Genomic DNA, 27,868 nt, shown 5'->3' on the forward strand with positions numbered 1-27,868 from the left:
CGATTATCTAACTTTTGAAAAAAAAAAATACATTTCTCTCCTTATTATGCAATGCAATATAACATTGTATTTAGTAACCTCTTGCCGAGAGCAATAGGTTACTCGTTACTTAGGTGTCACATGATGATGTAACATACTCATCAGGGGGTCTAAAAGGCCACATTGAAGCAATTCATCTCAAAAAGCAATGTTTGTAATTTGACATTTGCGCAAATAAAAATAAATGCGCAATGTCGACAAATGTCAAATAGCAATATTGCTTTTTAAGGTGAATTGCGTCAATATGGCTTTTTACCCCCAGATCTCGTAGATCATATCTATCACACATCGACTAGAAACTAGACGCTACGTCACCTTCAGCTGAGCCTTCAGGCTAAAGTCCTGCCAACCGGACTCAGACTATAGATATCAAGATAAGAATCGATTCCATTTCATCGATAACAATCGTTTGCGCCACGTTTGCGTAATCTAGGTACCGATGTGTTTAGTAATGGTGGTTAATAGATCGTTTTGTCAAAAATAAATATAATCAACAAGAAAAACACAAGTGTGATTTTGGGAATAAGATAGTACTTGTTTACGCGGATAACAGTTATTTTTAACTCATTAAAATTATTTTTGTCAAGTAGATTGATAAACTGTACTTGTAACCTTCAGACTACACATGAAACTTCCTAGTATGTTAACAGGCGGATGGGCTGCCCGCGATACCTTACCAGATATTGCCGTCCGCGATCACCTCTGGTTTGGCCAAAGACTAATGCTAAGGAAAGAGCTAATGTAATTTTTCTGTTCGACAATGAACTCTATCGTGATCAGTACCTACAAGGAAAGTATTATACACAGCGGATCAACATTATTTTTACTTTTATTAACAGTGCGCAGATTTAATGACAGGGTTACAATAGGTATACCTCAGTTCTCCTCGTGTAAAGTCAATCATACTCGAGAATTTCATATTCAGAACTTCATTGATTTAAAGATAAAACCATATCTGCTAGGCCGTTGGAAAATTTTCTCGATGTACTGTGATTCCACGTGCAAAACAGATGGGGGCAAATCTTGAAAGATTTTTATCGTTTTTAAAGTGCTTCCTTAAAGTAGGTATACTTATCGACGATATCGCTTTTCCGTTTCAATTTTGTGGTTTAAATGAACACGAGCAATCCTGGAAGTAATTGGCATGTTGAGGATTACAAGTGCATTTTCACTGAAATGAACTACTGATTGACAATTAAGTGGGAACTTAGCTAAACCTTATTTAGCGTTGCAAATGCAACGTTACCGACAATGATAGTTACCGAGTACAATTTCTCCTAAGTCCTAGATCTACAAGAAATTAATCGCAAAGTTCTGCGTCATTTAATTACTTATTTAAAGAGTGTCCAGCGTTATCAGTGGTTTAGTAGTGTGAGTGTGTTGCGTGGTCGTCAGTGCGCACATGCGCGTGTGTGCGCGCGCACGGCCCCCTGCGGCCGAGCGGCGGCGCGTGCGCCGGTTCCAGCCGGTTCGCTTATCATCCGTGTTGTCGTCTCTAGCTCCTCAACGCAATAATTAACTTAATGGATGCCTGTACAAAACAAATGGTACAGTCCTCGGTAATGGCTTGATTAATTGGAATCATTTTATTATAATAATTTATTGGCCGCTTCTAGAAAGATGGCGAGACGAAGAGCACTTTCTTATTGATATGATTTGTGAGGAGCGCCGCTTGGCCCAAAATTGCATAATCTGGAGAGTTTTATGTCATCAATATAAGTGAGAAAATTCGTAACAAATTGTATAAAATGTGGACCAACGAGGAGCGTATCCCGTCAGAAGGATGAGTTACGAAAAAGAAAGCAGCCAGTTGGAAAAAGGCAGTTTTTATTGAAAATAAGTTTTTCTAAGTTTTCTCTTTCTGATCTTTAGGGAATAAATATAACCAAAACGATGTGTTTATTTACTCAAATAGTATGGGGTCTGAACAGTAGCGACACCTGATGGGAGAAATAGGCAGTTTTTATCCTCATTGATGGGAACAGCCTCCGTGGTCTAGTGGTAAGAGCGTTAGGCTCACGATCTGGAGGTCCGGGTTCGATTCCCGATGGGGACATTGTCGAAATCACTTTGTGAGACTGTCCTTTGTTTGGTAAGGCCTTACAGGCTTGAATCACCTGATTGTCCGAAAAAGTAAATTGATTCCGTGCTTCGGAGGGCACGTTAAGCCGTTGGCCCCGGCTATTAGCCGTAAAAACACCTCCACCAACCCGCAGTGGAGCAGCGTGGTGGAGTATGCTCCATACCCTCTCCGGTTGATTGAGAGGAGGCCTGTGCCCAGCAGTGGGACGTATAGTATAGGCTATTTATGATGGGCACAGTACATGAAAAACTAGACGTTCTAGGTGTTCTAACTTAAAAAATTTGGCAGTCATGTCGTACCGTTCCTTTTTTCAGTGATCAATCGTTTCCCCAGACTTATACCTATACATATTAGGACTTTGGACATGTTTGTCTAAGTAACTCGTGGATACAGACTATGATGTTGTTTTCCTCTTGAGTTCGCTAGTCGGTGTTTACGGCTATCGGTCCGGCGGGGGCAGGCGGTCAGTTCACTCGCGCCGGATCGAACCAGCTTCAGCTATCAGACACACCACACAGCAGCTATATTTCGTCATCGCTATAATTTCTATCGCTTCAATTTCTAAATAATATTGCGAAATTCTGATAGGTAGGTTTTAAAAGTTTTTCTTTACATCATCATCATCATCAGCCGTACGACGCCCACTTTACATATAGTAGCTTAAAGCTTGTGGTCTAGAGGGTCTATCCAAAAATTATTTTCGTTTCCATTTTATGTATTAACGCAAGCATTTGAGCTAGGCTCTCATGAAATTCAAAATTCAAAAGTATCTTTATTCTGTAGGTACTATAGTAACACTTTGAATCGTCAATTTTTACATAACGAACGTCACATCCGCCAAAAACTACTGCACTTTCTCACAACTTACAGGCGTTCTGTAGAAAAAGGGGAAGCTAATCGCGCGCGATCCGCTGGGGTTTGTAGTGGATTGGTACCAATCACTCGTGTTTTTTGGTCTATTAAATCCTGACAGAAATTCCAAATTTGAAAGTTGTGAGGTATTCAATACTTTACCAACTGGTAAAATTGGAAAGACACATGTCTCAGGTAATGAGTAGTTTGCTAACTTGGCGCTGTTGCCTCGTTCCCCATAATATCTAATAAGTTTTTTTTTCCACCGTAATCTCGCGTGCTTTACATTAGTGTCACGGGCTCTAAACCTTTGAATTCGTCTTTTATAAGTTTGAATTCATGTTTGAATCATAGATAATTGAAATCACGTAGTTTTGTAGAACTTGTGCCCGGTTAATGGCAATAGGCCCTTATTACATGGGACTTAAACATAACTGGCGAGGAGTGTGTGTATATACAATACACCTCTGCCTACCCCTTTGGGTATATAGGCGTGATGCTATGTTATATTATGTTTGTATGTGTTTTTTATCACTTGAGGAGAGAGAGATGATATCATATTATTAGGAATATTCCGGGTAGAGACTGTATTACAAGTGGCACGTTTTACATTGATAATTACATGTCAATGAGTTTAAAGTGATTAGAATTTAGTTAATTACCTAAAACTACTTAGAGTGACTAACCTATACTATATAGTATAGTAGGTGTATAGGACACCTTTGTCTTTAGTATTAGGTACCTACATGAGGAGTGTTTTAGGTATTATTTATTGGACACTGATGATGACGTCAGAGGGAGACGTAGGTAATAGTAGGTACCTAATTGTAGTAGCAATCTCCAGTTTGCTGGATTTTTAATTAAAACACATAATAACGGGATCTTACCGCGTTTAAAGTAGGGATATGAGACTCCCGATATTTCGACACTGTTGCAAGTGCCATGATCACGGGATGACCCCGAACCCGTTATTGTGCGTTTTAATTGTGATGATAACCGCGTAAACTTAAAACAATGCTGGATTTTTGTTTGGATACTAACACGTACCTATTTCATAAAACTTACAATAAATGACAATTCGATGCACATTGCGAAGTGTGTGATTAGAAATATTTTGCAATTTTCTTATATTGATTTTCTTCTATAACTTCTAAAAAACTTTTTTTCTATAACTTTTAAAAAAATAGAAGCAAGAACGCGGGGGATTAATAGAATGTTGCAAAATTTCGATAAGGCAGATTAGGGTAATCTGGTTCGATAGATGTCTAGACATCGACACGTCAATACCCACTATTAGATATCCACGTACCTAGATATAACTACTACATATTATATCTATTCACGTGCCGTCTGTAAGGATGTAATAATTGATAAGCCTGCAATCTGAGCATGAAGGTGACATTATTAGACCATTGATTGGATTTAGGGCCGTGACGTATTATAAATTTATAATCCTCGTTAATTAGATACGTCGCGATAATGTTGGTTTTTAGTGTAAAAACGGAACCCTTGTAGGATATCATTGTTGGCCGTCCGTTTGTCAGGATCCTTTTTCCTTGAAAGTGGAGGCATCAGGTTGACGTTATGTAATAATTATGTAATACAAACTGGACTTAAAAAAAGAAAGGAAAACATGAAACAGTAGCTACCCTGTGCTGGGAGCTTTCTGGCCACGTCTTTCCCTCAGCGATACAGCTTATGATGTGGTAGTAGTTTTACAGCTAATTACAATATACATATGTAATTTAATCTTTGACGTTCAAAAAGCGCTAACTATGTAAGCCAATTTTGAATTTTCGATTTTTTTAAAATTGTTGAATGTATGCCTGATCTAAAGATACCATACCAAGATATCCATTTAAGACTTATTTTCAACATTTCGCAGGGTAATCAAAACCTATGGAGTACAAACACCTAGAATCATGGGCGATAAAGGAAAATTACCCCCACCAGAAGCCTAAAATAGAGGGTATCACAGATGATACTACGGGTCTGAACGAAAAGAAATTTTGACTCATTTAATGATTATTCCGGATCATTCTTTGACGTGTGTGACTTGTAAAAGCATTTTTCGTGGTTTTTAATAACATTAAAACATAAAAAAATAAACTATATTGAAATAAAAGTATTCAGTGTAATCTATCCAATTTAGGCATAGCTACCGGTAAATTATGCGCCGTACTGTCTAATTTTTAAATATATAGATAATTTGCGCGTCATCCGCTTGATGGTGCCGAAATATTTTTCTATAACCAAGTATCATGAGGTTCTCAACAGGTTAAGCTTCATTTTAATGCACTTAAAGGTGGAAATAACTTACTTTTTGAATATGTACGTATGCGCCTATTAAAATAGAATTAAGTCTGTGTGCATTGAGATTTACAAAGTTATTGTAAGTTATTTCACGTCTTGGGTGGTTTTACCTTTTGTCGTTACGAAAATGCGTAAAAACATGTTTGGAAGTAAGTAATTAATACGATTTACCGACGCAGTACAGACATGGCCTTTGGCGGGTCAATAATATTCTTGACAGGGTTGCTGAGGTTGATCATCTACCTCAGTATTTTTTTCCTAAATGGCTTCTGTCAACAGGGACAATTCTGCCAGGATCAGCGGATATTCCTCGGTTATGTATTATGGTAAAATTATTATCGCTACATTTAAGTATATCTTCGAGAAACAGACACGTTAGGAAAAAACTGTAAACATCCATATTCATTGTTTAGGTACTTAAGTATATCTATTGCCGATTTCTCGAGATATCAACTCTTTTTTAGAAAGACTTAAAAATAAGTGTATTATAATAATTGGGTTAAGTCGGGGGTTTTGGAGCATACTCCACCACGCTGCTCCAATGCGGGTTGGTGGAGGTGTTTTTACGGCTAATAGCCGGGACCAACAGCTTAACGTGCCCTCCGAAGCAGCGTGATATGAAGTGTTTTAATTTCCATAGGCCCACGTCCCTTCGAGAGATGAATTATTATTATGTAGCTGTTCGACTGTCGGTACTGTACTTATTTAACATACATACATACATACATACATAAACTCACGCCCGTAATCCCTAATGGGGTGGGCAGAGCCACATTACTTACTTAAAATACTACTGGGTACTTATTTAAAATGTAGCTTTAACAAATTTTATTATAATATGATGTTTAATTGACTTTACGTAGCTCATTCAGGAGGTTATATTAAACTGGATATTTAATTTAACAAGTGACCGATTACTTCCGGCTCTATCATTCACCTCTTGTACGCCACACATGATAAAAATTGCAAAGTGAATTACATGTTGATAAATAATCAACATTTTTATTTATATATCGATGTACACCAGATGGTTTAAACCCATGATTACAAAATTTTCCACTATTAAAGAAATTTCACACTATCAATTTTTGCAAATAGAATTTGGATTGTAAGGCAGTTTTTACCGGTTACAAGTTCCGAGTGAGCGTGTGTTTGATTATGACTGATATGATAAGGCAGATAAGGGCTAATCTCCGTCTGGGCATGGATGCCGCATTGACGGTCATACGGGGACCGCGTGAAAGTCATCGGGCGGTTGCGAAGTCAGCAGACGTCCTAGCCATGTCGCGGATCATGCGGTCTATGAGTGGCATTTGGTCACCGAGGATTTGAGACTGTCGTCAGTTATTAGAGTGACTAAACAATTTCGAAACAATGACGAGGGTTTTCGTCACGTAGTCGTTGATAAATCTATCAATACGATAGCTTAGACTCGTTAGGCTTGATGGTAAGAAAAGCGGAGTACTATGCAGTCTGAAAAGCGGCTGCTAATCCGCATTACCACTCAGTTTGATGAATTAAGAATTAATACTTGGGTGGAAAAGTGGCTTAATATTATAGGTAGGTAAGATACCTAAAAATCACAATAGCAGCTTTATACTTTAATTCGTGCTGAAGTGTGGCTACTTTCAGTATAAGTATTCTGTCATGGATACTTAGTTCATCATACACTTGGATGCATTTCTCACTACCCCAATTTGGGTCTTAAATATCCCAAATTAGCCGTGAGCTTGCGTTATGTTTTAATTAATTTCAATTTTACGGGTCTTTCAGATTAGGTTTCAGATTCTTTTTTCTAAATTAATAATATTTACAGAGTGTCCAAAATAATACGCCGTCTCTGTACATTATGAATAAGAGGGAAGTAAGACTCTTTCTTTAGTGTGGGTTGTAGGTCGAAGACTGCCCACGGACCCCACCAACCCTACTGTCAGGGCTTGCTAGGGTTATTTACAAAACCAATGATGAACAATCTTATTGACAACAAGTTAACGCCATGTTATTATAAAGTAACACTACGCCCTTTGTTGTACCATGGCTGACGCATAATACACATGGCATGGCCACTTACCATTTTTTGTTCCCGCCCTTTTTGAAATAATCCTTTTGACACTTTATTTTTTTACACAACTGAAGAGGGTGCAGCCAGAAGTGGCAGCGGCTGCACCGACGGCCACGAGCACAAACTGTGACGTAGTTTCCCGCCAAAAGATCAGTGCTGCCGACCACACGCGAACTACGCCAAAATAAAAACTCTAAAATAGCCGCCGCGATTATGCCGCGGCGAAATTAAAATAGTCGTACGCCCGTGGCCGCACGGTGGTTACCACAATGTCCCCCCAACAGAGTTTCGTTGTCCACAATAGATAGTTTTTTTTATCCTCTGGAACCCCTCCTACGACTTTATCTGATGTGTTATTTTATAAAATATTAAAAAAGGAATATTTTTATAATTATATTATAAAGGAATACATCTATGAATATGTATGATATCTCAAATAATCATTTAACACGGCCTCATCCAGAAGCGAAAATAGTTGTGTCCACCATTTAAATTTAAAAATAAAAGATTATTCTTTTCGCATTTAAATGTGGTATCCAAGACCATTTTTTAGTATGAGATGCCAGTTTGAATATTAATTATTATATTTAAATTAAATCTTTTTAGTGTAATTTCTCCTGAATGTTTAAAACGCCTTGGTGAAAATTCTAAGCAAATATTTCTAAGAACCATTAATGCGCTGTTTCATAAGGAGTCTTTCTGGGATTTACTCATGATTTTTTGGGTATCTATTACTTAAAGTTCACTCGTATTCTTAAAAGTACTTTCCGTTGTTTCGTTAAGGTATTAAAATATTCATAAGCAGTATTCATAAGTAATATTTTTTTCACAAGCATTAGTATAGTTTTTGTAGTAAGTACGTAGTTTGATTATATAGGTAGGTTTCAGGCCAAATAGAGTATAGAATATAATAAGCCAAATATATACAGAGTGGTTAATCTCTGTATATAATATATATTTTTGGCTGTAACCATTAGGTTACATAAGTCTTACTTATTTATTATACTTATTTGTATCGATACTTACTAGCAGATTAGATATTTGAGTTAATAGAATTTATGTACCTATTTATCGCGTTGCGTTCGGCTGGTCTGCATGCATGAGGGTTATAAATAAAATGTAAAATTGCTTAAGTAATCAGCGCATTTATTTATTCATAAAAAGTCAAGATTAAGAAACACAATATTGCAACAAGAACAATGTAAAGAGGTACTATAATGTCATTGGACGAAACACTAGTTTACAATGCCAATTAATAGATAACGTAAAACCATGCCTATATAGTAACTGCTTTTTTAGAGATCTCTTTTTAAAAAGTAAGTAATTTAATTTAAGGTAACACCATAAAGTTATCTGACCATGCGTAGTGATTTTTAGAACAACATGTGGCGAAAAAGCAAGTTGGTCATGGTAAAATAAGACAAAGTACTTAATAGATTGTAGGACTGTAATAGGCATACATTATATCTAAGTTATTTTTATGACGTGGGAACTAAAATGCTTTGTCTTCTTTAACCATGAACTTTACAAGACGGTATAGAATTATTAGTGTGTACTTTAAACCTTATTTCAATACGCAATTAAGTATCATCATTACCAATTAAGTAGATATCAAAATCTGTCATGTTCACAATCGAGGCAAGTTAATATTGACTGTCAATTAAGTACTGTTAAATGACGTTGTCATTTCTAATTAATTATCTATAATAATATAAAAATTTCGATGCACGAACACAATCGTATACTTAAGTAGGTACACGGACTAAAATTGAGCTAATAAAGTCATCACACGATTTACTTTTAAGTGTAGTAAGTAGCTGTGACAGAACAGCACAATAAATACGATAATAATAAACAATAATTTATACTAACAATAAGATACAGATAATGAGGAAGCAATACAATAGGGTTATAAAAAGCAAAATACTATAGTAAAAAATCGTATGCACGTCGCTAATTGCTAAACAACTATATTAAAATGACCAAACATGTAAAAGAAGGAAAAAAATCGCTCAAAATGCGAAAAATTACTCATTGGGACTCCGCAACACGGGAAATGCCATGGGAATGATTAAACGAGTCTTGTCGTTAAAGAAACTTAGTAGTCTAATCAGCTGATATAGACTACAATACACGTTGGTAGAAGAAAGACACTTCATGTCTTTATTATTGAACAGGATACCACTTTAACTGCAAATAAGTACAAAATGCTTCGTGTAAATGCTAGTTAGACATAGCCTATTCTAATCCGGCCCACTGTCTGCCAAGTTAAGGGAGACCAATCGATTCACGATACAAGTTCGTCTTTTGTGCAAACGACGGTTTTATTATAATTACTGGGCTGGTACAAGCCGATTGCCAATATTAATTTAACTAGTTTCTCTAGTTTCTGACGAAGATTTAGTTTTCTTCGTCGTTTATATTTTCGTATAGCGGTGTCAGCTGTTAACGCGTAGCGGCGAAATCGTACGCGCGCTTGTCACCGCCGCGCACTAGTCACGCGTACGTCTCCCGGAACCGCTTCTGGAGGTGATGGGCCGCGTTGAGCAGGCGGTGGTGCAGCGTGAGGTGAGTGTGCGGGGTGAACACGGGCGGCGGGGGCGCGGGCGCCGCGCGTAGGGGCAGCGTCGGCAGCTTCGCGTCGTTGTCGGGGTGGCAGAAAAACGCGACGCAATGACGCGCGCGAGCACGGGCGTACGCGCCGGACGGTACCACTACGCGGTGCATCTGAAACAGGTATGAATAATTTTCATGTTAATAATAAGACATAATTGGTTTATATTACGGACTTATAAACAAAAACTCGACGACTTTTATAGTCAGGTTCCGCTATGATTATTTTCTTTCCGTAAAGAGTCAAGTAGGTATAATCTATTGTTGTTTAGATTATGTGACAGTACAGCATATACACCTCAAGATGATGGATACTTACAAGAGCGGGCAGGATGTCGGTGGTCCAGTTGGCGAGAAGTTCGCCCGTCTGAACGAGGATGGCACCTGGTAGGTGTCCCACAGACTGCCACTTCTCACTGCCGTTCAACTTCACCTGAAAAATGCACGGAAGAAACAAATTAGTGCACTTTTATTTATATTTGGAAACGTGCTGTCATTTGATAGATTCTGCTATAATGAATGTCACACACTTGGTTTTTCTTCTTCTAGTGGTCTCTCTCCTATTTTGGACATGAATCTTCTCTAAAAATCAGTTTTGACACGTTAACCTACAGTCTACTGTCAGTTTCTTTTTAAACACAATTTTCTTCTACATTTTTCGTGCATCGGAATTTCCAGATCAGCTAACAGTTCGCATTGTTTTCCTTAGCACGATACCTTGAGATAGTAATGGAAGCTACTTACACCTAAACTACATATCACATCAGAAACTGAAGAAATTTTACTTACATAAATGTGAAATGGTTTCATTACCTACGATAGTTTAGTGAGTACGTCACTAAACATTACGCATTGGACTCAGAGACTCAGACTCGGGATTGAGACCTCAACCCTGGGTGAGATACCTATATCTCACCTCAAGCCCGCCCTCAGAGTCCTGCGCGAGGAGAGTGAAGGTGCCGTAGTCTGCGTGAGCACCGCACCGCGTGTAGGGCGTGCCTCCACCGCAGCAGGGACCCTCGTCCTCCGGAGGCACCGGGGGATAGTACAACAGGCGCATCGTCGACTTGTTGGTGCCGTCGCTCTTCAGCATCCCGGAGTGGCAGTTCAGCAGGGTCGCAGGGGGTAGACCTGAAAATTGAGACATTGTTTTGTCAGTTACAACGTTCGTTGACACAGACGACCGTCTAAAACCATGAATAATCTTGGTAAATAAGAAATCGTTTCAATTTCTTTTCTTTGGTTTGTGAATTGCAAATCAGTTAGACCAATCACGCTCCTTCAGAACATTTGCTCTTCGCTTAAGAAGATCCTTACCAAAAGCATAGGCAAGTGCCTGAAGCAGCATTCGCGAGAGGTTGGTGAGGTCATGAGCCAGCGGCACAGCATGCTTGGTGAACTCTGGCACTTCCTCGTCAGCGGGCATCGCCGCCGCCGACAGGGTCGTGATGTTGAACAGGTGACGCAACTCCTGGAAACAAGCAATGTTTTTGTTTTTATATGTCCTCTATTTAATTTTTTAATTTGCGATGACACACATTAGACCTCAGCCAACTGAGGTGATGTTTCTGTTTGTAAGAGTGAATAATACGCGAGATCATTTGGAATGACTCCTGAGTCCTGACTAATAGTTCCAAAAATCTTCGAAACCACATACGTTCATCAACATTTTCTTGTTTTATGAGTATTAAACACAAATATGTGGAGGCGTCGTCTATTTTATGGTATTCTTACGATTGTAGAGCTTAAAGGTATCTGGCCGAGGGCATAAACGTCTCATGGGCAAGAGGAGCAATAATCTATCGTAGATTTAAAAGGAACCCGATCTCAAGACACCGTGGCTCTCGTTACTCTCGGCCCTTCGTTACTGAGGATCGTGGTCACCGGATATATTTAATGATACACATAATTGATATATGGACATACTCCTTGCAAGGTTACTGGAGTCTACCAATCATTAGGTGTCTCGAACTGTGCAGTCCTTTCATGCCTCGTCAAACTTCATTATCTTTTACATATCTTTGAGCACATTGCGGTGGAAGGCAAGAGGGAAACCACTGCCCTATTTTCCCTAAAAAGTACCGTGGAGAATGCTACACCGACAAGAGCGTTGCTCTTAAATTAGTGATGTGATGATAAGTACCTTGAATAGGTGACTAAAGAAATTAAAGTACTTACTGACTTTGATTTTGTAAATAGTGACAAACTCATAATTATATTCTGAACGAGTTGGGATTTCGGAACTTAACGCTGTATATTATTAAAATAACTGCCCACGCGTTCACTGTTCTCTGTAACCTTTCAAGCTCTTGAACTAATAGCCTTATTCTTAAGTGGCAGGTAAGGTGGGTGGGGTGGGTCATAATGAACATACTATGTTCGTATATACCTTCTTGGTGGTATCAAACTGCTCCGTGCCGGGCTTGACGTAGCCGTGGTTACTGTCCGCGTTGCGGAGGTACTGCGCCTGGCAAGCCTCGGGCAGAGCGCAAAAGTTGTCCAGGTCCGCGTACACTGCCTTCAGCTGGAAAACAACGAAAGTCACATTAAAGTATAGGACAGGACGCTGGAGCTGGTCCAGCTTTTATGTCGGGGGAGGATCTCGGCGTATTACGAAATCACAACTTAGTTTCGCTGTCGACATTATGAAAGATCAAAGATTTCGAGTTATCTGAAGATGACATCTTTATGCTGCCAAAAATGTACGCAATTTTGTTAATATAGTAAACATTAAGTGATTGCATTTAAATTTAATCTATTTAGTTTTACTGCCAAGAAGAACTCTTTTGGTTGCCGTTCGTACCTTCCTTTGTTTCCAACTCTTATTTTAACCTTGGTGCTTCAAGTCTAGAGTTAATATCTTTAGCATGCTCCACCTTACGAGTTTACGACATAGGTAATAAAAACTTTGTTCTATCAGCAGGTACCTAATAAAAACACTGCCGCTAATCAATACCTGCTCACATTTGTTTTTCCTATTTATTTTCCTTTTAGATTTCTACTAAGTGATTAGATTACTGATTACACTTAGTTCGTGGGGTACAATATGCGCATTAGGTTTAATTTATAATAACAATTATTGTTGTAGATCATAATCATTGTTTGAATCGATGAGCTCTACAGGTGATTCAAAGACGTAGTTTTTAAATCAAACCATTAAATGTTTTAACTTTAACATGACTTGTTCGAATTAAAAAATGGTACAACAAATATGTCTCTCATTGGCCTTATGGTATCTTATGATAATCTTTTGTCCGGTGTTTTTTTTTATTATTCTCTGTTTCGTGTCTGTCCTGTGTGTTAAATTTAATGTATCTGTCTGTCTGTGTAGTGGTGTACGAAAATAATATTTTTTTATTTCTTTGTCTTTCTTTAATCTCTAATGTAAAATGAACAAATGAATGAATGATGTACGAATAGTATAACATATATGAAAAGATGTGATAAAAGTTTCCAACCGACCTTTTCTTCAGCGATGCCGTGGTTGACGAGCAACGCCAATCCTTTCCCGCTGAGTGCTGCATACAACTGCTGGCCGATGCGACGTACCACTGATTTCATAGGACATATGTCCGTGCCTGAAACAAAAGAGATATTCTTTAGAACAAATACTTAGTGCACTTCTTTTTAATAATTTGGGCAACTTAGGCTCACTTGTTAGTTACGATCACTTAAAACTATGTTATTCAAATATTTAAAAAGAGAACTTCTGTAATTAGGACTGCCTCACCAACACCTGCATAAAAAGTTTGAGCATAGGCATTTCTCGGGATGTTCGGGAGGTTTCTTCGCGATGTTTTCTTTCACCGCTGAGCAGGTTTAGGCCTGTGCTGGATTCGAACCTGCACCTTAAAGTGAGAGGCAAGCGTTTGTTATCTTTGATACTTCGTTTGTTTACTACTGTTAAGAAATTCCTTCTAGTAAAAGTCGAGTAAACTATAACCTTTAAACACATCATGTGGGAGTCTTCACGTAGCAATTTGATAATTCTAATATTCACCTTCACATGACAAGTATTTACTTACTTAATGATAAAACTTTATAACCTGAGTATAATTACATCTTCCCTATCGTAGACATAGTATATAGTTTGTTATCTAAATTACCGAACACTATTTCATTATTACTTAATATTATATTTTGACACGTTGTACTAACTGGGCTACCTTGGCTCCAAATAAATTAAGAATATACCTAATATCCATATATATAATAATGTGAGAAGTACCAACATGATTTTGCTACCAGTTTTACTGTTTGTGGCATAATTAATGTTTACGTAGATAGGTACCTATACTATAATAAACTTGTTTTCCGTAAAGACTAATATATCAATGAATGCCAAGAGACGACTCTTCCTCGGCGAGGAATGAGGAAGGAACTAAGGAAGAGCCCTTGAAATGTGTCTTTTGTATTTGAAATATGTACTGCTTACTTACATATTTATGGGTTTGGATGTATATTATTGGTGTGTGGTAAATAGGCGTGAGTCGAATACTTAAAGGTGCAGTCAGATTTTATCCTCCCAAGAATGAGGAAAAGCGATTGAATGTGGTAAATAGTGGCGTATTTATAGTATCGATATTACAGTAGACTCAATAATTATATACCTACTTACCTATGTATACATATAATAGTGGTTACAAGAAGTTCAACACAATCTACAGCATTTTAATAAATTCTTTATTGTACACAATAATTAAATTAATGACAAAAAATAAACAAAAATAGGTACAAAAGGTGGACTTATCTCTAAAAGAGATATCTTTCAGCCAACCTAGTATGGTGTGAGAGGTCAATAAAAGTGGGAAGGCACACAGTGTACAAGATACAAAAAACCGTATATACATACATACAAATATACATATATAAATAAACAAGTGTAAAAATATACATAGTATAATATCCTGTACTATAATAATATACATAATACATTGTGAGAAAGGTAATGCTCTTTTAATTTAGCTTTGAAAGAAGCAACTGATGGATGTTTTTTAATATCCGCTATTTATGTACTTAAGTAATGATTAAAAACTATTGATTCATTCTATCTTTATTCTATAGTAATATTTTTCATTAACAATAGTATCGATATTTTATTGATGTCACAATACATACAGCTATACATGACCTTACTTAATAAGTAAGGTACCTAATCATTTTGTAACAAGTGAAGGCATGCTTGCGTTCCGTTCTTTAGCACCGTCAACATCAACTCACTGCTCGATTTGTGTTGTTGGTAAACACGGTAGATGTTTATTTACTAGAAGCCTGACGTGGTCGTACGTCGTCAAATATGATCGCATGCAATATGGAGTGGAATCGTAAACAGTTGGCATTGGATCCGATGGAGATGAGCTTGAATACAAGCTGAATACTGCGAATATGTAGCGACTTTTGCAGGATTTTTGCTATCGTGTTGACATGTGTCTTATTCCGTTTTGTTAAGGTCCAATACGAAGCATGACGAAAAGTAATCTCGTGTCGATCAAAACACGTAACCTTCAGAGATTAGTTTTTTTTCGTCTGTGTAGGCACGAGGCTTTATCTTGCATTACCCAAATAGCTGGAAGATGGCAGTTCACCTCGATAGTTCATGACAGCGTGCATATAAAATACATGCCTGTTTCTAGCTAAAGGTCCGGCCGTGACACAGTTATCTGAGTTCTGAATATTTTCGGTGTCAATGTTCACGCTACTTACCTATATAATGTATAAGTGTTTACGCATATGAAACTGTATCCGAGAGAATGCGGGCGTTGCTGTAGCCGTGTTAACAAACTAGTAGTTGGCGTTTAAAAAAACCTTGCGAAAAGTTGTAAGTAGGTAGCTAGGCGCGATGGCCTTATAAATAAATAAATAAGTATAGGTCGTACCTACACCTAAATAACCTTATTAAGTACATGGAGTTTTTTTTGTTTTACAAATACCAAGAATTGAATTAGAAGTTTAAGTTAGAAGTTTAGTGTGGGCTAGACAAAAAAGCTATTTACATTTTTCTTCCATCAAAAAACGAATTAGTATGTACTTTTGAATTTATTTGCTTTGTTCGAAGACGGATTTAGCAATAAGAGGTGTTTTAAAAATAACTAAACGTTAATATGCAATAAATAGAACGGATATAAATACCGGTTTGGTAATCTGAGACGTAGGAATAGGTAGGTACATATTTAAAAATAAAGACGTACCGATTGATTGTGGATACGTTCGGTCACGAGCATTAATATGTATACACTTCGGTACCATGTCACATTATTCTTTTTTGACAAATTGAACTGTAAGTCTCTCTAAATGTCAAATGTGTTAGTGCGACAGAGTCCTAAAGTGGGTACATTATATTGCTCATGACTGTTCATATCACATAACGATCCGGCCCTTTGTTTTCCAAATTATCTATAGGTAACTAATTCTTAGAAATCAAGACCTGCTGCTCTTTAGTGTTATCATAACAGTATTAGTGTTCCATTAATGTCAGTATCAAATAATTAACAATTATACAATACAATAACGGCCACTTGGCCGGTAACAACGGTCATTTCGTGCGGTTGTGATGATGTCATAGTTTCTGTGATATCATAAGAATGTCACTTTCGATTTTATCATACAAGGTGTCATCACCTACAGCGATGTGTGATAATAATACGATTCTAAATCAGTTCTCCCATACATAACCGCCTAGCTGCTTAGGCTAAGCTCACACGACGAACAGTGGCGGATGGTCTTTTAGGTCAACTTACCTACAGTCACACTTTATATTTAAGTCTTAAGCAGGGTTTGAAAAGGTTAAGATTAAGCTACCGTTATTATACCGGTATAAAATTACGGTAACGATTTTACGGTATAAAAACGGTAGCGTAACCGCTTTCGAGGCATTGATTTTATCTGAATCGTTTTCAAGTTGTCGAAGTTCGGCGAATTAGCCGGTAGGGGTGGGGGTGGGGGGGCTGTCCTAAGATATGATCAATGATGGCGATAGTGGTAGGTTAATCAACCCTTTCTCCATACAGTTGTCCGTTATGCTGCGGACACGCCATACGAAGGATCATCAGCAGCTAAACCTAGTCATACAAACAGATAATTACTATTTTTACTATTTTTTTAGACAATAGCGCAAAAAGATTGTACGTCCGTGTCCGAGTCTACAACTAGGTATCAGTCGTATGCGTTGACCCTATTGAGTTTTTTATAGCCTACACTCGAAATAGATTCGAATCGACATACATCATTATTTATCTAAGTACCAATTATTTACATTATACAGTTCCGTGTGCTCAATGTATTTACTCAATAAGTTCGACTAACACTGAAATTGGGTGGTAATAGTCTCGGTAAAGACTTTAAAGAGTAAGTATATTTATTTTTGTTTTTAAGTTTGAGTGTATTTTTTTTGTGTTTATTTTCACGCCGCATTGGCGCTTCTGCACTGTAAAGTCGTGAAATGTAAATAAATAAATATTTAATAATTTACATCAAAAACAATAATTTACTCCACTCCCAGGGTATAGAGATCCTCCATCAATCGGTGGGGTTACCGAGCATATTCCACCTGCCCCACTGCTGGTAAAGAAACACCCGACAGAGTAACACAATAAAGTATACTTACCTACCTATAACAGAAACACTATCTACTGCCTATAGAAACACACAAGTTTCCACAACTAATAAAGTACTTGTTTGATGAGATACTAATGTCATTAAAAACGTCATTCAAACGAAGTTATTACGTATCAATTAGTCACTATTATTGCATCTTACTGTCAGCGAAACCTCTTTAGATTGGTTGATTGTTACTACAATTACCTATTTCCGTGAATTTATTGTGCATTAATAATATAGTAGCATTACTCATGTTTACTGTGAGTAGTGTAGACAATTACCTTCGTACTGTCATGTCGGGTAAAAATGAAGAAGAATTAACTCCCTATCTGTATGTTCAAATCGATTAACCTACTGACCGTGATGAAAATCGTTAGCCACGTTTTGATGGTGATGGGAATTGCCGGAGATTTATGGCTTCCTAAATAATCGTGCTTATATTGGGCGATAAAACTAAGATTTCGTAAACAAAGGAAAATAGATACACACTATGCTTTGATGACAAGCGGGTAATAATAATATGCATGCTTAGCTTGCTTACCTATATAAGTACCTAAGATTTAGTAAAATATCGTTTTTCAAATTGACCAGGAATCGAATTAGAGACCCCGTGGCGACTGTCTAGACAGTATTACACTACAGAGGTCGTAATGTATGATGTAACAATACACTCACTCGACACTACGCTTTTAAAATCATGAAAATGAATACCTACAAGAGATAAACCGCGCAATTAGTTGTTTGTTATGCTATACAAGTGTCTTCCAATCTTGTACGGAGAATTGGGTCACTCGCTCGCTGCCTGATCCATTTTTGTCCAGAGCTAATTGATATCTTTCAGCTTCCAAGCGTCGCGTGGGTTGTCCTACATGGATGAGCGTCGCTTACGCATTATTTGTTATTATAGCATGGGATACTATATTATGTGTTGTAGGTAGCTCTAGTTTCTTTAATTTAAAAATGAAATCTTGTAACGGCTACCTACGTATTTTAATTTCTCGCACCGCTCTTTTTCCAAAGAAGAAAGAAGAAGAAAGAAACGGAAGTCTTAATCGCTAGATGGTTTTAGCCCTAGTTCTGACGTGTACTAACTAAAAATATTAAAATATTAGATAGGTACAATTAAATATTTTCAGTTCTAAGCAAGTAGGTATATAATAATATAATATGTACCTATTGTAGGTACCCACTTCGAGTTGTTAGGTGGATATTTATACTTATGTTTACGTACATTGGAATAGAATAGAATAATAACATATATTATGTGACTTCAGTCAATAACTTGTGGTTTCTATTGTGTTTTATTTGCTTTTATTTTATATAATGTTGACACAAATTATACCTACCTACTAATTTATCTGGCTTTTATCTACGTCCCTCTCCGTGCCACATAGCAACACGTTATCTAAACGTAACAAACAATGAGATTATCTTTCTGAACTCTACAAGTCACTTTCACTTTTTACTTTCATACAGGTAGGTAAGTACGTACAGTTACGCCTATAATCCCTAACGGGTTAAACTGTAAGGCCTGAATTTCCAGTCACAATAGTTAGTTGGTTTTGGATTTTAAAAGGCATCTGACCAGAAGACCATCTGAAGTCATCTAACATAATCTGTAGCTACTCCAGTAGGGCTAACATTCACAACATGATAAAATTTTGTCACAGTAATTTTATAGATTCAGACGATATAATTATGTCGTTTAGTCGAATGGTGTTAATATGTGAACCCAAATAAGTCATGTCGTTCTGTCAAAATACGAACAAAATCACGTGCCATGCATGTTAGGGAAAAAAAGAAACTTATCGACTTCGACAAAATTTATTGAATCGATCGATTTATCAATTGTATCATGCGCATGTTGCCTTGCTGATGTTGATTTCGAGATGGACAACAATAAACTGTATGGTGAAAATGGACTGATGACTGATACTCCTATCAGCCCATTTCCACCACATATTATAGTATTTTAATCCGTGATAGATTTTTAATTTTATTTATATAGTACATACAAAAGGGGTATAATAAACTTAAAGGGGTATAAAAACTATAATAAACTATAATAAACACTATGTTGTACAGCTAGATTACAGGTAAATTAACGTGCTGCTGATGCTTAAAATAGGAAAATTAATTCCTGTGCTATAAGCATCAATAACTAATTCGAGAGTTACGACTACAGACTACGTGTCCAAAATTATAGTTTAGAATAAATCATAAATCAGTCACAGATCAGTTCGGAAAATGCGTGACTTACGTATACATCGTAGTGTCAATTGGAATCCCGCCTTAGGCTCTACACCACTGAATTCGATTTCGAATCATTTGAATTCATGTTTGGATCATAGATATTGTTGGCGACATCCAACAAATTAAATCTTTTTACTTTTAAATGCATAAAGCGGCAATATTCTCTCTTCTTCTTCTTCGATCAACTGCAAGAAACGTATAATTGTGTGTGCTTAATTAACACTTTCAAGGACAGAACGTCTAATGACGTTCCGATCCCAAGGTGTCATATTACCTATTATGAACTATCAATGACCCATGTCCGTCAAAGGGTTCATAACGTTGTCAACTCACAGTCGCTGTATTCTCCTCTACTTTACACACCAGGTAGAAGCACATCGACATGATCCTTCAAGCCTGATTTGTGGTAAATCCTTGTAGGAATTAGGATTTGTGTCCGGTTAATGGCAATAGGTTCGCCCCCTTTTACATGGAACTTAAACATAGATGGCTTCGGGGATACAGGATTGATGCTATGTTATGTTTATAATGTTATCATAAGAAGTCCGTCATTTTAGAAGGGATTTCCGGCCATCCTTTGCAGTCACACTATGCATTACTGTTTAATAAGTATAATCAATATCAACATCATCAGCCCATTAACGTCCCTACTGCTGGGGCACGGGCCTTCCCTATGGATGGATAGGGAGATCGGGCGTTAAACCATCACGCGGGCCCAGTGCGGATTGATGGTTATTAACGACTGCTAATGCAGCCGGGACCAACGGCTTAACGTGCCTTCCGAAGCACGGAGGAGCTCGAGATGAAAACTTTTTTTTGTGGTCACCCACATGACCGGCCTTTGCGAAAGTTGCTTAACTTCAACAATCGCAGACCAAGCGAGTTTACCGCTGCGCCACCGAGCACCTCAATACGTTTAATATAATAATAGTTATTAAAAGAAATAATATATTCGATTGTTATGCATTCATTTGATGATATCGCAGTGACGTGCCAGTTGGTATGGTGATAAGAACGGTAGCTGTTGCTGACGCCATTTGTCAAACTTTGCCAACTTTATCTACCGCCAATTAGTGGTCGCGTTGCGAAATTATCTTTTTCAGGTCAAGGAAGCGTTAGTCCTGCATTTAGTAATATAAAATGTTTGAACATAAATCCTTTGTGTCATTTACTTACTTATTTATTTTACTTTTTATTACTTACCTATCATCCTACTCGTACAGTTATTGCTTTTGTCTTAGTTGCCTACGCGAGTTGTAAAACTGACCTCAAATAAACTATTTAAATAGGTACCTATTGAGTATGAAGGTTCCACTGTCTATTGGTTACACGTAGTTTCAAAGTTATTATTTTTTTGTCTACATATCATATTATTCTGCTGTGTAGCATGGTTACGATGTTATTTATACTCATTTTGCCTGTACACTTTTTTAAACTTACATACAAAGAGTAAGCAGAGATTATGGAATTCCATTTGCTTCGATCCTGACTCACTTCTCTTGCTTCGTTCATGTTCATCAATCGTTTCATACACGCACGCCGGTTCAGAGTAGATCGTACTGTTCATTTTGTAAGGACATCTCTAATTAGACTCACAATATGTTATTACGATAAAAATAACGCTCACTCTGTACGTTAAATGGGTTATGGGATATCCCATAACCGTATCTACATAACATATATGTAGATAGACCACCTTCACCAAGCCACGCCGTCGCCGCTCTGGCCGATTGGTAGAATATGCTCCATTACTAGGTAAATGCTGCTGAAAAAGGAATTTGCCCAGGGATCAGGTACATCTTCTTAAAGGTTTACTATAATGAACGATAGGCGGGTTTATCATTTCCATTTCAGGAGTCATGAAGTCGCATAAAGTGGGGCTGCAAGATGTCTTTTGACGACGTGGTGGTTCTGCTCGCCTCGGTACGTTTATTATTTATTTATGTAATCATAGTTATTAAATTAAGATTGATCAAAATACTGCCTGTAAATATTGCGTTACCTAATTTTAAAGATTGTTTGTTAGATCGAGGGTAATCAAAGTGGATACATTTTTTACATTACGTTGTCAAGCTCAGATTCTCAAGAATATCAGGTAGCTTGTAATTGTATACAACACGACACTACCTTCTCGTTAATACTGGTTTCTAAGGCGACAACCATATGATTTTATTACATGAACATACTGTTACATACTTATGTTGGCGCTTGTAATTAAGATAAATAAACTCCCATGTTGATGCGAGTAGGTACCTATCTAATAGATAAAATTATATTACGCTCACACACACATACACACACAGACACACAGAGCTGGACAAGCAAGACGACAAGTTTACCATACTCATCTAAAAGCTGAAAGCAGAAACAAATAAAGAAAGCAATATTGCTATTTGACATTTGTTTGCATTACGCACTTACTTTTCTGAGCGCAAATGACAAATAGCAATATTGCTTTCTAGATGAATTGCTTGGAGGTGGCCATTTTAACCCCCAGATCAAAATTCTTCTGTCAGAATCACAGAAGAATTCATCCCAAAACCGGTCCGCGGAGGTCTGTGTTGCTCTATGTAGCGTCGACGTGTGTTTTGTCTGTGGAATATGACACACGACAAGTATTATCGTCAATAGACAAAGTAGTTTCAATCCAAGTAAAAAAATGTGGACTAATTTAAATTGATTGAAAGAAATCGAAGTTTTGTTGAAGAAAATCACATCGGATGGTGATGTTTCAAACAGGTGCTTACGTGGTTATCACTATAAGGCAACGATATACTGTTGCTGCATTAAACAATCATGGTCTTATACTGTTTATCGTTTAAGGTTGCGCTATGACGTCACAGATATCGCGTTGATTTACTTAATTTCCATTTTCAACCCTTGACATGATTCCGCATGTGGATGAAGGATGCATGCGATCGATTATATGCAGTTGTCTGTTCATGAATAAATGATTTCTGTTTGTACCGTATTGAATAATATAGGTCATTCTAGATATACTTACAGTAAGATCTAGATTCGTTGGTGGCTGGAAATAATATGATGGACCGGGTAGTTATGGTTACCTGTCTATCGTGTAAAGTAAGTAGATAACATATCACGTCAGACGGACAATTCTTTGTTAGTATACGGCTTGAATATCTTTGTTACATACTCCATATTTTTCCTCTATTTTCATCAAAGTTTTATAGGTACTCCCACGCCCCGGTGCAGAATATCTTTATCTTAGATACTCGTAGGTACTAAACCATTGTCCTTCCGTGCTTTATATTTTTGTTAGATACCTTGATTTCTCCCGTGTATAATGTATTTGATTTTTAAATACAGAACACAAAAATAAAACTTCTCTGTTTCGTATTTAAAAATGGAATATTATCTTAACATCACAGTCTTGCTTTTATTATTATACAATATAACATCTGTTTACGAAACATTAAACTTTGTACTTTGAATAATGCTTGCAAAGCAATGAGTGTTATTTAATATTTCATAATAAGTACAGTAATTGATATGAATTCAATTACTTTGTTACATGCAACTGTTATATTGCACAATACGAATATATACATATACGTAAGTATATATTGGTATCTGTTATTAAGCTTTGAACCGTTATTTGAAGCCTAAGTAAAATTATTTAAGCCTAAGTAAAATTATTTGAGAGTAGTATACCTGATTTCCGGTAACGAGTCGGTTTTTGGACGAATACTTCCCTTTTTGCCCCTTCCATCATGTGACGTCATGTCCTGTCCGCCTGGTGGGGGGGCCTCGGCAAGGTGGGCCGAGCCCCTAGCGAACTGGCTTCATTAGTGACTTGTAAGTCGTAACAGTCGGTTGTCGAGTAAGTACATACGTACAATTATTATAATTTTTATAAAAAAATTACGGCAAAAAAATTTAAAACGGTGTTACCGTTCGTTATTAACTGTTTTTTATTTTTCAGTTATGAATATTTCAAATGAGGACGAATCCAGCAGCTCAGATTCGAGTTCTAGCTCGGGTTCCTGCTCTGATACTTCTATACAACCCGCGCCACAAAGGGAGCCTGAGGCGAACGACGTCCCCGAACCTGACCCACCTAGGGTTAATAGGAAGAGAAAGGCAAGGAAATCGTCAAAAAAGTCTAAACGGCGCCGCCGCGACACCGATAAGGCTATTTGTATATTGGCCGAGCAAGTAAGTGGTATTAAAAACTTTTTAAATAGTGTTGCCTTCCGCCCTACTTTTCATTCAAGTGCTTATATGCCCGAACCTGACGAGATTAATGATGCTGTTTCCGAAATAAGTGCCGATGTTAGTAGGGAGTTATATAATGAGGACGCCGTCGAAAACAGTTTGGCTCCGGAAAATAACCCGACTTTTACGTTGATGTCAGATTCTAAAACGCATCTACCCTCTACATCCGAGCCCACGGAATTATCATGCACAGTAGATTTACATTTAAATACCGTTCTCAAGGAACCTTCTGTACCTAAATCTACCTCCAAACATTTGGATTTATTAAGAAACATACAACATTTCGATACTGCTGAGTGGAATAATGTCCGTTATGCGGAGGTTCAAAAGCAATATTGTTCTTCGCCGGGCTTTACGTATTTGGAAACTAACGAGGAGATTAAACCATATGATAAATATAACTCTTTGGCTCTTCTTGAACGCGGATTTGCCGCGATTACACAGGCAGTCATTAAACAAAATGAAGCGGCGCAAAATGGTTTTAAAACGCTTATCGAGTGGGCAAAATCGACTGGCCAAGTGCCACATACCATATTGCAAGAAAAAATTCATGAGATTTTTGTAAAGGGTAGTTTTCAGAAAATCAGTAGTGATATTTTGCAGTTGACGTGTGGCCATAGGGCTGACTTAATACAACAGAGACGAGATAATATATTACGATCAGTAAAAGACAATTTTCTGAAAGCTAGCTTACGCAAAATCCCACCTACTTGTGAGAACTTGTTTCAAAAGGATTCCTTCTCCTCTATCATGGAAAGGGCCGGAGGTGTATCTAAAACATTCTGGCCGCTCAGAGCGCCAGCACAAAACCGAGCTGCCGCGCAAGCGCTGCCTTCACAGCAAACTCAGGTCCCGCCTAGTTATGCTGGTAATTCTAATACTCCCGCTGTGTTTGGCCACCCAAGCGTGCATACACAAGGTTTTACGAACGCATATAATGCTTCTACTTTTCAAGGGCGCGACTACCATCGCCCTGCATATAAACAACCTACTCAACAACCGCGATCTTCACGTCCAAGATCCGGCCGTAATTACCCAAACGAGACGTATTCCAATAACACCCGAGGACAGGGTAGGCCGCCCGGCCAGTCCGGTCGTGGACAGCCGAGGCGAAAATATTGACTCGCACAGTTTCCGGGCAGGGCAGTTACAACATTTTGTCAGTCGCTGGAGGAGTCTTCAGGCTCCAACTGCGCTCGTAAATATGATAGAAAACTTCCGTATACCCTTCATAGCGAAACCTCCCTTAATAACTCCAGACTTGATAAGGCATTGCTTACAAACTCCGGTTTCGTCGGAAATGGACAAAATTATAAATCAGATGTTGCAAATGGGAGTGTTGGAAATGGTGGAGCCCGGCCCGAGCTTTGTGTCCCAATTTTTTCTCATACCCAAAAAGGATGGAACTGTCCGACCTATTTTCAATTTAAAGATTTTAAACAAATACGTGTTTGCGAAAAAGTTCAGGCTTATAAACATGCAAAGAATATCCGATTTTTTGCAACCCCGAGATTGGTCAATCAAAATAGATTTATCACATGCATACTTCCACCTCGCAGTGTCCAGGACTCACAGATGCTTCCTGCGTTTAATTTACAATCAACGCCTTTACCAAATGACATGTTTACCATTCGGCCTCTCGTGTGCACCGAAAGTATTTGCATCCCTGACAAACTGGGTCGCACAGGTACTTCGAGAAAAGGGGTTTCGTATAGCAGTCTATTTAGACGACTTTCTGATCGTCAATCAAGACCCTCAGCTTCTGATGATCCAAGCTCGAGAGATTATTCGACTTCTGAGCTTTCTTGGGTGGCACATAAATTTCGAAAAGTCAGAGTTAGTTCCGCAAACGTCTCTCCAGTACATAGGCATTGTTTGGAACCCTCATACAAACGAAAAATCTCTGCCTCGTCAAAAGTGTTGGGACGTACAAAGAAAAGTGACAAGTTTGTTAAAAAAGAAAACGGCCAATCTTCGCGAAATTCAAAGTGTGGTAGGGATGGTCAACTTCGCCAGCTTTTCGGTTCCAAGGGGACGCTTATACCATCGGGCTCTCCTGAAGCACTGCCAACAATTGTTATCGGCGAATCCACGGTATCGATATCCAATACCAACTCTAGCGTTGAAAGAACTAGAATGGTGGAGAGTCAACGTAGTGAAAAGCTCACCAATACATTACCCCCCAGTATCAAATTACTTGGTAACAGATGCCTCAGAGATAGCATGGGGAGCCCAATTAAACAACACGAAGTACTCGGGGCGGTGGACTCCGGAGGAGGCCTTACTTCATTCGAACGTACGGGAGATGTTGGCCATATGGTACGTCTTAAGAGATCACGCTCACTGCCTAGCGGGATCAACATTGCTTATCCAAAGCGACAATATGACTGTGGTTACATATGTGAGAAAAGAGGGGGGCATGAAGTGCATACCTCTCATGGAATTGACTTATCAGATCCTGTCAATATTGGACAGATTTCGGATTCATGTAGTGATTCATTACCTTCCGGGTCGTTACAACGGCGACGCAGACAGCTTGTCTCGCCTAACTGTGCCTCCAGAATGGCACCTTCTGCCCAAAGTCACGAATCTGATCTTCACCAAATTCGGCTACCCTGTAATCGACCTATTTGCGTCAGCCACAGCTCACGTAGTATCGGTTTATGCCACCCTAGATCTGACAGACCCTCAAGCTCGCCTTTACGATGCCTTCAGCCAACCTTGGCATTATCCTCTGGCGTGGGTGTTTCCGCCACCTCATGTAATACCTCGTGTGTTACAACATCTCAACACTGCCTCCGGCATGTACTTAATAATAGCCCCGAAATGGTTGAAAGTGTTCTGGAGGCCGGACTTGAAAAATCGGGCTCTGGCCCCACCATTCACAATCCACAACCTGGATCAAGTACTGGTGGACACGACGACGGGTCGGCCGCCTCCAATGACTTCCGACCTGATTCTGGAGGTATGGAAATGTGGGGGTGGGCAGAGAGTCTAACAGGTTGGAATTCTGATCAAAAACAGCAGTTACGAAAATCATGGAGAGATACATCTTTAAAAACTTACCGATTAGCATGGCAAAAGTGGTGTGATTGGGCCCGTCACAATAATATTAATATTTCAAAACCTAACGGCGCTGATCTTGCCAGGTTTCTAATTGATTTACATCTAAAACATGGCTTGGCATATAATACAATCCTGGTATATAAATCTGCAATTTCTACGCTCTGTGATCCAAATTTAGATAATCGTTTAAGTTCACATTTATTAGTTCGTCAAGCATTAAAATCTATAAATTCAGCCAAAACGAATCGATCTAAAGTCCCAATATGGGATACCGATGTACTTGTCAGTTGGCTTGTGGATAAAATGCCTAATTCAAACAATCTATATGAATGTTCTACTCGAGCTGCTATTTTGCTTCTTTTATGTACAGGAAGACGGGTGCATGATTTAACATTGTTAGCCATTGGTAATGACAATTGTATATTATCGGATGATCATATAGTTTTTTGGCCAAAGTTCGGCTCCAAGACGGATACAGTAATAAACCGTCAGTCAGGTTGGCATATATTACAAAATAAAAACAACCAAAATATAGACCCTGTATTCTGGATAAAAAGAGTAATTACATTATCTGAATCGAGACGTTTCATCTGTGGTGGAGATAACTTGTTTTTGACGGCTTGTGGTCCTCCTAAAGCGGCATCACGCACAGTAATAGCAGGCTGGATTAAAAAAGTGTTACTGCAAGCGGGTATTGAGGCCAGTCCTGGTAGTATTAGGCCTGCTGTGGCATCCAAAAGTTGGGTTCAAAATTG

At 38.2% G+C, this 27,868-nt stretch overlaps 1 protein-coding gene across 1 annotated transcript in view; it reads right to left on the bottom strand.

Annotated features, from left to right (window-relative positions):
• Positions 1-8,474: 8,474 nt before the first annotated feature.
• Positions 8,475-27,868, bottom strand: part of LOC126381481 (uncharacterized) — a 51,858-nt gene continuing 32,464 nt past the window's right edge. Inside the window, exons 2-7 of the mRNA XM_050030970.1 lie at positions 13,425-13,540; positions 12,352-12,486; positions 11,280-11,433; positions 10,879-11,093; positions 10,282-10,395; positions 8,475-10,076 (exon numbers count right to left, since the gene is read on the bottom strand). Of these exons, the coding sequence (XP_049886927.1) occupies positions 9,846-10,076; positions 10,282-10,395; positions 10,879-11,093; positions 11,280-11,433; positions 12,352-12,486; positions 13,425-13,540 (965 nt within the window). The 3' untranslated portion in view covers positions 8,475-9,845. The remainder of the gene's footprint in view (positions 10,077-10,281; positions 10,396-10,878; positions 11,094-11,279; positions 11,434-12,351; positions 12,487-13,424; positions 13,541-27,868) is intronic.

The sequence above is a fragment of the Pectinophora gossypiella genome, chromosome 3, assembly GCF_024362695.1.
Source record: "Pectinophora gossypiella chromosome 3, ilPecGoss1.1, whole genome shotgun sequence".
Lineage (NCBI taxonomy): Eukaryota > Metazoa > Arthropoda > Insecta > Lepidoptera > Gelechiidae > Pectinophora > Pectinophora gossypiella.